At 55.1% G+C, this 11,437-nt stretch overlaps 1 protein-coding gene across 1 annotated transcript; it reads left to right on the top strand.

Annotated features, from left to right (window-relative positions):
• Positions 1 to 240: 240 nt before the first annotated feature.
• On the top strand, positions 241 to 5,097 carry SIX3 (SIX homeobox 3). The gene is made up of 2 exons (XM_040612371.1): positions 241 to 1,323; positions 3,578 to 5,097. Exons 1-2 carry the CDS (start codon positions 557 to 559, stop codon positions 3,768 to 3,770), a joined length of 960 nt encoding a protein of 319 aa, XP_040468305.1. The 5' UTR covers positions 241 to 556; the 3' UTR covers positions 3,771 to 5,097.
• Positions 5,098 to 11,437: the final 6,340 nt, after the last annotated feature.

Below are 11,437 nucleotides of genomic sequence, written 5' to 3'. Positions count from 1 at the left end.
GCTGAGATTAGGAGTTGCAAAGATTAAGAAGAAAAAAAAAAAAAAGAAACCACAAACCAGGCTTTTCCACCAACCGCCCCGCTTCCCTCCCCCCCCCGCGCATTTGGGTGAAGTGGTAAAAACCTTCCTTACGTACTCCGTAATGATTGGCAGGGCTGACAGTGATTGGCAGGGGCTGCCATGGCAACGCCACAACGACACTCAGGAGACCAATAGAAAAGCGAAACAAAATGTTTCAGCGCTGCACTCACTGTGGATTTAGGGGAGATATTATGAGGCTGTTGTCATTAGGGCGATTGCTGTTGAATCACTGAATCCTGACTCGGCGGCGGCGCGGGGCCGGGTGTGTGTGAGTGCGTGTGCGTGTGTGTGTGTGCGTGAGCGCGTGTGCGTGTGCCCGCGTGTGCATGTGAGTGTGTGTGCCCCCGTGCCTCTATGTGGCTGTGTGTGCGTGTGCGGGTGTGGATGCGTGCGCGGTGCGTGTGCCCTTTCCTCCCTTCTTCCTCCCTTTCTTTCTTTTCTCCTTGATTTATCTTCCCCTCTCCCCGGTCATCCCATGGTGTTCAGGTCCCCGCTAGAGCTTTATCCCACCCATTTCTTCTTGCCAAACTTCGCCGCCGACCCGCACCACCGCTCCCTCCTTCTCGCCAGCGGCGGCGGCGGCGGCGGCAGCGGCAGCGGCTCGGGCTGCAGCCCCGGTGCCGGCGGCGGTGGAGGCGGCAGCTCCCGGGCACCCCACGAAGAGTTGTCAATGTTTCAGCTGCCCACACTCAACTTCTCCCCGGAGCAAGTGGCCAGCGTCTGCGAGACGCTGGAGGAGACTGGAGACATAGAGAGGCTGGGGAGGTTCCTCTGGTCGCTGCCGGTGGCGCCGGGGGCATGCGAGGCCATCAACAAGCACGAGTCCATCCTCCGCGCCCGGGCAGTGGTGGCCTTCCACACGGGCAACTTCCGAGACCTCTACCACATCCTGGAGAACCACAAATTCACCAAGGAGTCCCACGGCAAGTTGCAGGCCATGTGGCTCGAAGCGCACTACCAGGAGGCCGAGAAGCTAAGGGGTCGCCCGCTGGGGCCGGTTGATAAATACAGGGTGAGGAAGAAGTTTCCGCTGCCCAGGACCATTTGGGATGGCGAGCAGAAGACGCACTGCTTCAAGGAGAGGACTCGCAGCCTCCTGAGGGAGTGGTACCTGCAGGACCCTTACCCCAACCCCAGCAAGAAAAGGGAACTGGCTCAGGCCACGGGGCTCACCCCCACGCAAGTAGGCAACTGGTTCAAAAACCGAAGGCAAAGAGACAGAGCGGCGGCGGCTAAGAACAGGTCAGTGGGGCTGCGGGCCCCCGCTCCGGGGCGGGGGGCGAGGTGGGCGGCGGGGCCCCGCGGGCGGCCGCGCTCCGCACCGCGGCTCGGCGGCCGCCCGGCCGGCAGCGCGCCTCTGCCTCTGCTTTCCTCCTCCTCCTCCTCTTCGTCCTCCTCCTCTCCATCACCGCCACCGCGAGCAATCCGTGCCCCCGCCGGGCGGGTAGGTCTGCTCCCGGCAGCCGCAGGGACGCGGCAGGGGCCGGCACGGCTCAAAGTTGCCCGGCGCGCCCCAAGCCCTGCCCGAGCTCCCCACGGGCTCCCGGGGTGCGGGCCGGGCTGGGGCTCCCCGCGGGCGTGGGCAGCTCCGGTCGCGTGTGTGTGTGCGCGTGTGTGCGGGCGCGGCGGCGGCGGGGGCAGAGCCCGGCTCTCCCTGCGCCCTGCCCGCGGCGGCGGCGGCGGCCGTGAAACCCCACGGCCCCGGGTCGGTGGGCTCTGGCTTTGCTTTCTGCTCGTGGGGATCTGCGCCTGGCCGGGCGCTGGCGCCGCTGCCCCGCCGAAGGGCCGAGGCGGGCTGTGCGATCCGGGGTTGCTGCGGAGCGGGCGGCTCCGCTCCAATTGTTCGTGCTCTCTGCATGCACGGCGGGACCGGCGCAGGCACACGCGGAAGCCGGAGCTGTTTGGCTCGGGGAGAAAGGGGAAAAAAGCCTTTAAGGGATCGGGAAACCTCTTTTTCCCCCCCCCATCCCCATTTCTGTTTACACCACATGGCGACCTGGCCCTCCGGTCGTGTGTTTCCTGTGCATTTACGCTTGCATTTATTTGCGTGCTTCTCGTTGTCTTTTTTTTTTAATATATATTTCTGCTTTGCCATGATAAAAGCGAGGCACCCTTCTTTCTTTCTTTCTTTTTTTCTTCGTCACCCTCCGTAAAAGTTATTTTGCAAATGAAAATGGACGCTTAATCTAGCTTGACGCATTGTTTTTATTTTAATTTAAGTCCGGCTACCGCTGTAAGGGTGTAAACAAAACTTCTTGCTCTTGTAAATGCTGTCTCGTAAATTCCTCCTAATTATAGCACTGGTGCTATTGATTCTAGATTCTGTAGGAGAAATGCAACCTAAAAGTGCCTCGCCATTTAATTTCCATTAAATGGAGAACAGATCAGCTTAGGTCTGTAAATAAACAGAAGTTGCCTACGGATGCTTTTGTTGACTCAGCGCTGTTGACAGCAGATGAATGCACCAGGAATCGTAAATGGGTAAAAAATCAAAGACGCTGAAATTAGAGAACTTAAAATAATGAGAAATGTGGAATAAACCGGCTGCATTTTTCTGTCCTTTGCAGGCAGTTAAATAAAAATATCCCGGTGAGAAGCAGTTAAGCGAAGAGTGTATTTTGATTCACACTGGCAATGCTAGGCGCTAGAGGTTGTGGCCGGCTGCTCAGTCCAGGGGCATTTAGGTCTTTTCCTTGAATCAGGCTTCCTCTGGGTTTCGGGCAGAATAAACGGGCGCAGAGGATGATTCGCAACACGCGAGGGAACCTAAAAATTATTTATTGCCTTAAAAAAAAAATAATAGTGTTCAACGGCAGTGTACCGTTGAGTGTTGACGGTGAAAGGACCGGCACTTTAAAGCTGATTTTGGCTTTCAGATGGAAAAGGGACTTAAATTTCGAGCGGAGAGAAGCGCTGTGTTCCGCAATCGCCCTCTTCCATTTTATCCCCGCGCTGCGCCCACGGGACGGGACTTCGCCCCGGTCCCGCCGCAGGGCCGGAGCGTTTCCCTGTGCCCTGGAAACAGCGGGGCAGCCACTCACCAGAGCACAAAACGCGGATCCTGCGGGATTCTTTCCCGCTTCAGAGCGGGCGTGTGGCAGCTTTCTGCGGTGGCCAAGCGTTTCGGGAGCCCGCACGGCCACGCTTTTCTCCTAGGCCCGCGGTACTGCGGGGTGAGCGGCCCGTCTGGGGGAAGGGCGGGCGCTGCCCGTCTTTGCCAAACCACGGGGCAGGGAACGGCTTCTGCCCCCGGCCCCCGGCCACCTGAGACCCCTGCAGCTGCCTTGGCGCTGTGTGCCACCCCGGGGCGGCCTGCCCCGGCGGCGCGGGGGAGGCCCGGCCAGGGCGCACGGCTCGGCCCTGCGGGGCTGCGGGGGCTCCGCGGGACGGCGGCCGGGACGGGGCCGCGGGGCGGTGCGGGGGCGGCCGCCGTGCCCCGGCGCGGCCGGTGTCTCAGAGGGGCTGTGCTGTTGTTTTGTCTCCCGGCGCGATGCAGGCTCCAGCACCAGGCGATAGGACAGAGCGGCATGCGGTCGCTGGCAGAGCCCGGCTGCCCGACACACAGCTCGGCCGAGTCTCCGTCCACGGCGGCCAGCCCGACCACCAGCGTCTCCAGTTTGACAGAAAGAGCCGAGACGGGCACCTCCATCCTCTCGGTAACCTCCAGCGACTCGGAATGTGATGTATGATATCGGAAAACAAACAAACAAACAAACAAAAAAAAAATCCAAATCCAAACAGCCAAGCACCCTCTCCCCGACTCGAGCAAAACAAACCGAGGCAACCTAGAATCAGGACACACACACGCGTGCACGCACACACACAGCCGGGAGGAAAGAAAAGGCCAAACCCGACCCAAACATAATAGCAAACAAACAGACAGGGATCAGAGAATCCACCACCACCACCGTCAGCCAACACCACCACCAAGAGATGGAGCTAAAACTTCAACAGTCACAAACGCTGGTGCTGCAGCGGGAGGGGTGGGGGGGTGGGGCGGGAAATAATAATTATTATATATATAAAAAGAAAAAAAAAGAAAAAAAAACAAAGCAAAAGTGACAATTGTATTCTTTTTAGGACAAGCACGATTTCTCCTTTGCGCTTTTCCATGGACGCATTTCACCCACTTGCATGATGATGATAATTAAATTTATATCTGGGAAAAAATATTCTCTATAGTAAAGGAAAACAAACAGAAACCAGACAAACAAATACAAACTCCGATCGAATTTGTACAAAAACAAAAAATGAAAAAAATTAAAAAGGAACTCCTTGAAGAGGGAAATAACAAATGTTTATCGCCTTTTTGTTGGTCCTATTTCTCTCTCTTTCTCTCTCCCTCTCCCTTTCTCTCTGTTTATTTGGTTGTTGGTTGTTTTTTTTTTAAGTCCAAGTGATGGTCCAGCCAAGATGCAATTTTCTGTTTTTTTGTTCAGCAGACAATCATTCTATTCGTAAGCACCTTTTTTTCTACACTTCTGTCACTGCCTGTGTGGGTACTGGTTATAAATGTGGAAAAAGAATAGTTATGACTGTAACAGATTTTTATTTTTATTTCAAAATTTTATATGAATTATGTATATCTTAATGATGCGGTCATTTTCCCAGTTTGTAATATATGTGTAGAAATGCTTGTATATGATATTTGCTCTACTCTTTCTTTCTTCCTCCCCCTTCTCTATCTATCTCCCTCCCACCTTTTCTCTCTCTCTCTCTCCTTTTTATTTTCCTTGACTCGGTGTTCCTTGCACAAACTTAGCTGTCAAGATCTGACGTGCTAGGTTTTCAAAAGGGACCTCAGCGATAGAAAAAAAAAAGGAAAAAGAAAAAAAAAAGCTTAGGGTGCAACTGTAGTATCTTATGCAAAAGCTATTTTGAGTATTTCATAGCAGCTTTGGGGGGTCTCTTCTTAAACTCCACGTAGGACGCTTAAACTATTGTTTCCTTAAACTGCGTGTTTATCTATATGTACAAACTTTCTAAATCAAATACAGTATTCCATTTTCTTATCTATCCAGCGATGTTGGTGTTTTTGTCCGCCACGGAAAAACACGCCCTCCCCGTGGACGCTTCGCCCCACGCCCTGCCCCGTCGCGGCTCCGGCCTGCCCCGGCTCGGCGGGACGCCACGGAGAGGATCTGGGGGGACAGGGGAGGCCACGGGCGGCAGCGGGGACACCGGGCTGCAATAGCAGCGGGGACACCGGGCTGCAATAGCAGCGGCGACGCGGGGCACGGCCGTGTCCCTCCGGGTCCCCTGCGCCGCCCCGGGCTCCAGTCCTTCCCCGGCCGCTTCCCCCCCGCCCCCCCTCTGCCCCCCTGTCCTTTTTTTGTGCACTCCGAGCTGAAAGGCTCCCCCAGCCGCCTGTCTGCAGGTCCGGGTGTCTCCAGAGAACGGTTAAGACATTTCAGGATTTGTTTTGTAGCTTTAAATGAAAACAAAAACATAAACTCCTCGCCCTAAGCGGGCTGCAGCTCCTCCCCTCGAATCCGGAGTATATTGTAATGTGCTGAAAGAAGCCTTTATTTGCATGACTAACAGTATTTCAGCATTTTTCTTTTTTTTTCTTTTCTTTTTTTTTCTTTTCCTTTTTTTTTTTTTATTAAAGTTTTACTTCGCCCCGAGCAGATTATTCAGCCATGAATTAACGAGAGGTAAATTCTAGACTTGTTTTTACTTGAAAATAGAATTTTGAAATTTACCAGGGATTTAGGGGAAAACGTGCCTGGATTTTTTTGACCATTTCCAAACTAATTTGGACTTCCGATCTACCTTTGTGTTGCCCGAGTCCTCTCTCCCTCTTCCGACCTCCCCTTTTCTTGGGAAGTCCGAGCTAGGTTTACAAAAAGGCTTAGGAAGCGCCTGGGCATCCCCAAGAGGCTACCAAGGGATCTGGGAGAACCTCCCAGGGTGTGCGATCTTAGAGCAAGCCACTGATGGGTGACTTTAATGAATAAGCTGATGTACAATTACGTTCATACAACTTTGGTGCCCCTGAGGAAAAGCCGCGCGTGTGCTCTTAGAGAGCGCATAGGGGACGTTTGTGTCCCCCCCCGGGAGACCCCCTTGGCCGGGGCAGGAAAGAGTTTCCGCGTTGGGCTGCTGAGCGCCTTCGAACCGCGGATGCCTGCGTAGGGGTCGCAGGAGGGCATTTCTCCTCCGTTTCCCCGCGGGAGGTGCCGCGGGGAAGGACACGGATGGCCCGAGGCAGCGCCCGCCCCGTCGGGGTTCGCCTCCCCCGCCCCGCGGCTTCTCCCAACGCGCGGCTCCGCGGCGGGGCCTCCCCACCGGCAGCCCCTCCGCCAGCACGAGTAGGGTGTTAAAAGAAAATAACGCCCGGCTGTATGAAACCGGAATGGACGAGAATTGCCCGGGGTGGAGGGGGGAGGCACACACACAATAGGGCTCCCGTGTTCCGCGTGGGTCGGAGAAGGGGGGTCGTGTGATGGACCTAGTTCTTCCCCTCACGCAGGCAGCTTTTAGAGGGGAGAAATATTTCCCAGGAGGGGACAAAAAGCTCCCCAGTGGCCGGCACCCTCGCACAGGTCTCACGCTTGAGCTCGGGCTGCCCTTCCCTCACACGCACACACACACACACACCGGCCCCGAGGCAGCAGAGGCCTTTACAGGGAAACAGCTCGGCCCTTCCAGCCACCGCGGGTTTGGGCAGAGGGGAGACCTTCCATGTCGGTACATTGTTTCTAAGCCCAGTATTTCTGCTCCTGGTTGGTAGGGGTGTCGTTCTCATCCTGCTTTATTTTTAACGGAGTTCAATACCTGAAAGGACTTAAAGGCGTGAAAGTTTGGGATTTTATTTTCTTTCTTTTCCTTCATTTTCCTGTCTCAAAGCTGCAGCTAGAAGGCATCAAGCCTGCAGCAATGATTTATCCCACTGATAGGTTTGGATTTTTCTTCCCTCATATTCCGCTTTCAGAAGATCGCCCCATCGTGCTGAGGCGGTTGGGGGAGGCCAGAGATCACCTTTAGCCTCCCCCCACCCCTACCTGCCCTCAGGCCCCAGCCTCCCAGGCAGGGCCCTTGCTCCTTATGCCGTTTGTCACAAGCCCCCATCCCCAAAAAGTTACCCCTTTGGCTGGAGAGCCAGCTCACGTCGGGGAGCGAGCTGCCCCGGGGTGCTGGCCTTCCCCCGGCGCCGCCGGCCTTTGTGCGGGGGATCGGGACGGGGACACACACACACACACACACACACACACACGACACACGCACATCCAGGGGGACCGCGATGCCTGCGCGGTTTCGGGGTGCCAAGGGTGCAGCTAATGATATGCCGTTTCAAAGCCGGGCTCCGTACTGGATAAATGATGTTGTTTTAGGATTTGCATTAAAAACCTGAATGGCTGATTGAGGTGTAAATCTATGAAAAGCTCCGTTTAAGCCCTCTCACCCACTAAGTCCATCTGCCCCGGGAAGATAGGGCCTATCGAGCCCCGCCAAACTGGGGGGCTGCCTCCTCCCTGCCCCTGGCCGAGCGTTATCGACAGCCTCTCTCCAGCATTAGTTTATTATCCGCGCCTAGCTCGGCCGTTGATTAAGATGAAATTACTCGGAAGCTGAAGTGCGTTTGATCAATACTGAAGCGAAAGCCGGCGGACGGGAGGCAGATGGCCGGAGCCCGGTAGCACACGGCGCTGCCTCCCCGGGAGCCGGCCCCGCTGCCCCGGCCTGCGCCGGCCCGCGCAGCCTCCCGCCCCCGGCGCCCCGCCCGTCGGAAGTCGGGCCGAGACCAGCCGGTTCCGGCAGCGCTTTGAGGCCGGTGGTCTCCCGCTCCCCCGCGCCGCCCACCGCCCCGCCGGGGGGTGACACGGCTGCCTCCCTCCCAGAGGAGCTGCGGTTTGCGGCTCCACCGGCGGGCGCGCACCCCGACGCGGGGGTCCGGAGACCCTCGAAGTCACCTGCCCGCCGCCCGCCCTCCCCGCTGCCGCTGCCCGGGGGCCGGCGGGGCCCTTTGGCGTGGCTGGGTGTCCTTTGTCTGTCTGCTGGGCCGCGGCTGCTGCCGGCCCGCCGCGGCCAGGCGTGGGCTTCGATCATCCCCAGCTCCCCCTGCCCGATCAATTACAGCCGCCTTTTCGAGGGACTTGAATCCGCTTGCCCGTTGCCCTTAATTTTTAGCATACCCGGATGAGGTTACTGCCCCGGCCCGAAGTGAAAAGAAATGTGGACGTTGGTGCCCTGGTATTGCTCTGATTTCTTCGGTTAGCTGAGCACAACTTTCTATTCGTGTTTATTCATGCAGTTTCTTATTGAGCTCCACATCGCGCTGGCCTGGATTCCGCGTGTGGGGGGACGACAGGCGAGCGCTGCCCTTCTCCAGCGCGCGCACACACGCACACGGGTGTGCGGGCTGACACGCGCACGCACGCACACACGCACCCTCTAGTCCAAAAGACGGTGGGCACCCATGGCACCTGTAAACCCATCACCACCCAGCAGAGAGCCCCGACACAAAAGTTTGTGAAAGGTGTATAAAAAAAGGGGGAAATTAACCGAGCCACCCGGCTGCAAACTGAGATGGAGAAAGCTGGGGGGTGGGGGGGTGGGGTGGGGGTGGCGACGGGGCGACGAGGTGAAAAGAGTTGGGAAGTGAAAGCACCCAGGATGTTACCGATGATGGTGCTAAATATTCTCTTCTGGCACGGTAACGACAAAAGGCAGGGGCTGTCGGGATAGAGCAATGATTAAATGATACTGAAGGGATTTGTGTTGCTGTGTCTGGGGGAGGGACGGCTGCGAGGTTTTGTTTTCAGCGCTGTTCTTTTTTTTTTATTTTGGAAGCAAGGTGTTTTCAGACCAGGAGGCTTCAAAGTGGCTCAGCACCTCGCGATCTGCAAGAGAAGAAAGATGCAAAAGAGTAACGAAAAAATAAAGGGTAGCTGTAAATGTCTGGTTAGAATCGCCTGGCTGTAAGCGAGATGAAGTGGTAGAATCGGCTTTCCCTGCGGCAGGCAGGTTCTTTGCCGAACAGGTAGAAAAAGAAAGAAGAAAACTACACTGGAAGTCAAGATTTACAATATCTAAAGCCAGGCTGCGACTGACTTTAATTCCAGTCCTGGCTATTAGAGGGAGATTTAGCCCTACTGCAAATATTTGCGCTTCTCCCCCCCCCCCCCCCCCCCCCAACATCATGAGGGGAAGTTCATTTAATAATAAGGTCAATTAAAGAGTATTTTTCAATGAGTGGAGGAAAAATTGCTTTCCTACTGGAATAACCTCTCCAGCAATATCTGGGAACAACAAAGTAGTGCGGCCGTTTACCAGAACACGCTGATTTCTACGCGGGCCTGGAGGAGTGCGTGTGTTTGCGTGGCTGTGTGTACATGTGTACACGGGTGAGCACACACGTCCACGCAGCGTGGCTGTGTGCACCCGCTGGTGGGATGGAGTGAATGTATATAACGTCCACGCGCGCTCGCATATATATGTGGACGCACATATACGTCGACATACGCATGTTTTCAGATTAAAGCAGCTCTTGTAATATCTTGTAGAACACTGAATATTCCCTTTTAATATCTAAATAGGTCAGTAATACAGTTCAATAACATTGGAGGTGTCTGTATATTCTCTCCCTTCAGTCTGTGATAAAACATTCTTTAAGACTATTGGGATTTTACACTGTAATTCTATTAAATAGTAATTGAAGGGTCGCGAGAGGCTATGATACAGGATCAGCAGTGTGTAAGCCATCCGTTTGAACTTTAATTTGGAATCATAGGCAGATGGGATCACGGCCTCTTTGTGGTGCTTGCAGATTTAAAACTAGCCGGCACATGGAGGGGGGAAAAACCCAACCCTGCAATGCAGATTCATTCATTAAACATGAAAGGTTAGCGCTAGAGAGGATAAACGTTTAGACGTTTAGGTAAATACAGAAATAAACTTCCCTCCCCTCCCTCCCCTCCTACCATAACCCCCAACTATCTTAGTTACTGTTTTTCTATTGTTATTACAACTAACTGTCCTTTATATCCCCAGTGGGGATAAGGGTACCTGAATGACTGACTTATACCTGCATCACAGTCTATCTGTGAAACTTTTATTCCGCTGGCAGCCAGGGGGGAAGGCAGCTTTATTTATTTATTTATTTACCCTTTCACTGCCTCTTCCTTGCGCCTTCTTGGACCATTTAAAAAAACCTCCCTTGGCAGGATGGCGGGAGCCAAGCCCCGCTGTATCGTTGGGGACACGGCGGGGAAGGGGCGAGCTGTTTTCAGTTTAAGGGGGGAGGACGGGGGGACACGGGACACGACAATGTGTGGTACGAATCGATCTGCCTGAGCCGAGAGGCGAGCGACACCAGCCACGTTCTGCGGGAGGAGCCGTGGGTGCTTGCCGCTGCGCGTCGCGGGGAGCCGCTGAGCGCGGCCGGGGCGGCGGGCGCGCGCGGGAACGGGAGCGGGTGCGGGCCGGTGGGTGCGTGTCCGTGGCTGTGAGCTGGTGAACTCTGAGGCCCGAGGACGTTGTAGTTCCACCTTATCTGAAAACAAAAGACTTTCCGACTGCGAGGATCAAATCTGCCCGCCCCCCCACCCCCCCGCTTCCTCGCCTGTATCGTATTAAAAAGGAGCTTTCATTGTTTATTTCTAAATATTTGTGAAGCAGACAGTGTATGGGTTAACCTAATTAACACATCCATACTGTATATTCGTGGACCAAACGGTACGGCGACTTTCTAATGCGATGGTTGAATGTGATAGTCATTTCTGTGTTACAGGAGATTACAGCAACACTGGAGCATTTCCAGATTGTAGATGGTTTTAGATGTTGAATTTCCAGATGAGTATTTACCATCATAACTAATTTAAGACCATTATTAAATAGAAATTCTCAGCAGGGCTCTTTAATGATGGAACACGTTACTAATTACAGAGTTTACGCTCTGTTTTGGCTAAGCAGTCTAGAGGGATGGGATTGTGCTCTGCATGCAAAGCCAATATTACTAACGAGGAGGCATCATACCCCTAACATTTCAATCATATTATTAAAGAAAGCCACTTCTCGCCTTATCTGCACAAGGAGATAGCAAGAGCATTTTGTTTACCGGGCTCCCGAGCTCTGGAAATAGCTGGAATAAAGCACGGGATCCCTCCCCTGCCTCCCCCTGCTCCCAGAGCTCTGGCCTCGGCAGCCGGCCGGCAGCAGAGCCGTGCGAGCGGGCCGCCCCCACCGCCCGCCGCCCGCCGCGGCCCCGGGGCTCGGTCCCTGCCGCCTCCGCCCCGCCGCCCCCGGCGGCCGCAGCGAGCAGCCTCTGCCCGGCACTGCGCGCCGGGGGGAGCGCGACAGCGGGGGCTGAAGTGGGGAGAGCAGCTGGGGAGCCTTCCCCGCTCCCCCCGAA

Source organism: Falco naumanni, chromosome 12 (assembly GCF_017639655.2).
Source record: "Falco naumanni isolate bFalNau1 chromosome 12, bFalNau1.pat, whole genome shotgun sequence".
NCBI classification, from domain to species: Eukaryota; Metazoa; Chordata; class Aves; order Falconiformes; family Falconidae; genus Falco; species Falco naumanni.
Note: the sequence above shows the minus strand (reverse complement) of the source record. Positions and strands in the feature narration are given on the sequence as shown.

What these genes read in the sequence shown, in the direction of transcription:
- SIX3 (XM_040612371.1), top strand. Translation starts at nt 557, where the DNA reads ATGGTGTTCAGGTCCCCGCTAGAGCTTTATCCCACCCATTTCTTCTTG. An exon ending in GCGGCGGCGGCTAAGAACAG is followed by an intron (nt 1,324 to 3,577) that starts GTCAGTGGGGCT and finishes GGCGCGATGCAG; the next exon opens with GCTCCAGCACCAGGCGATAG.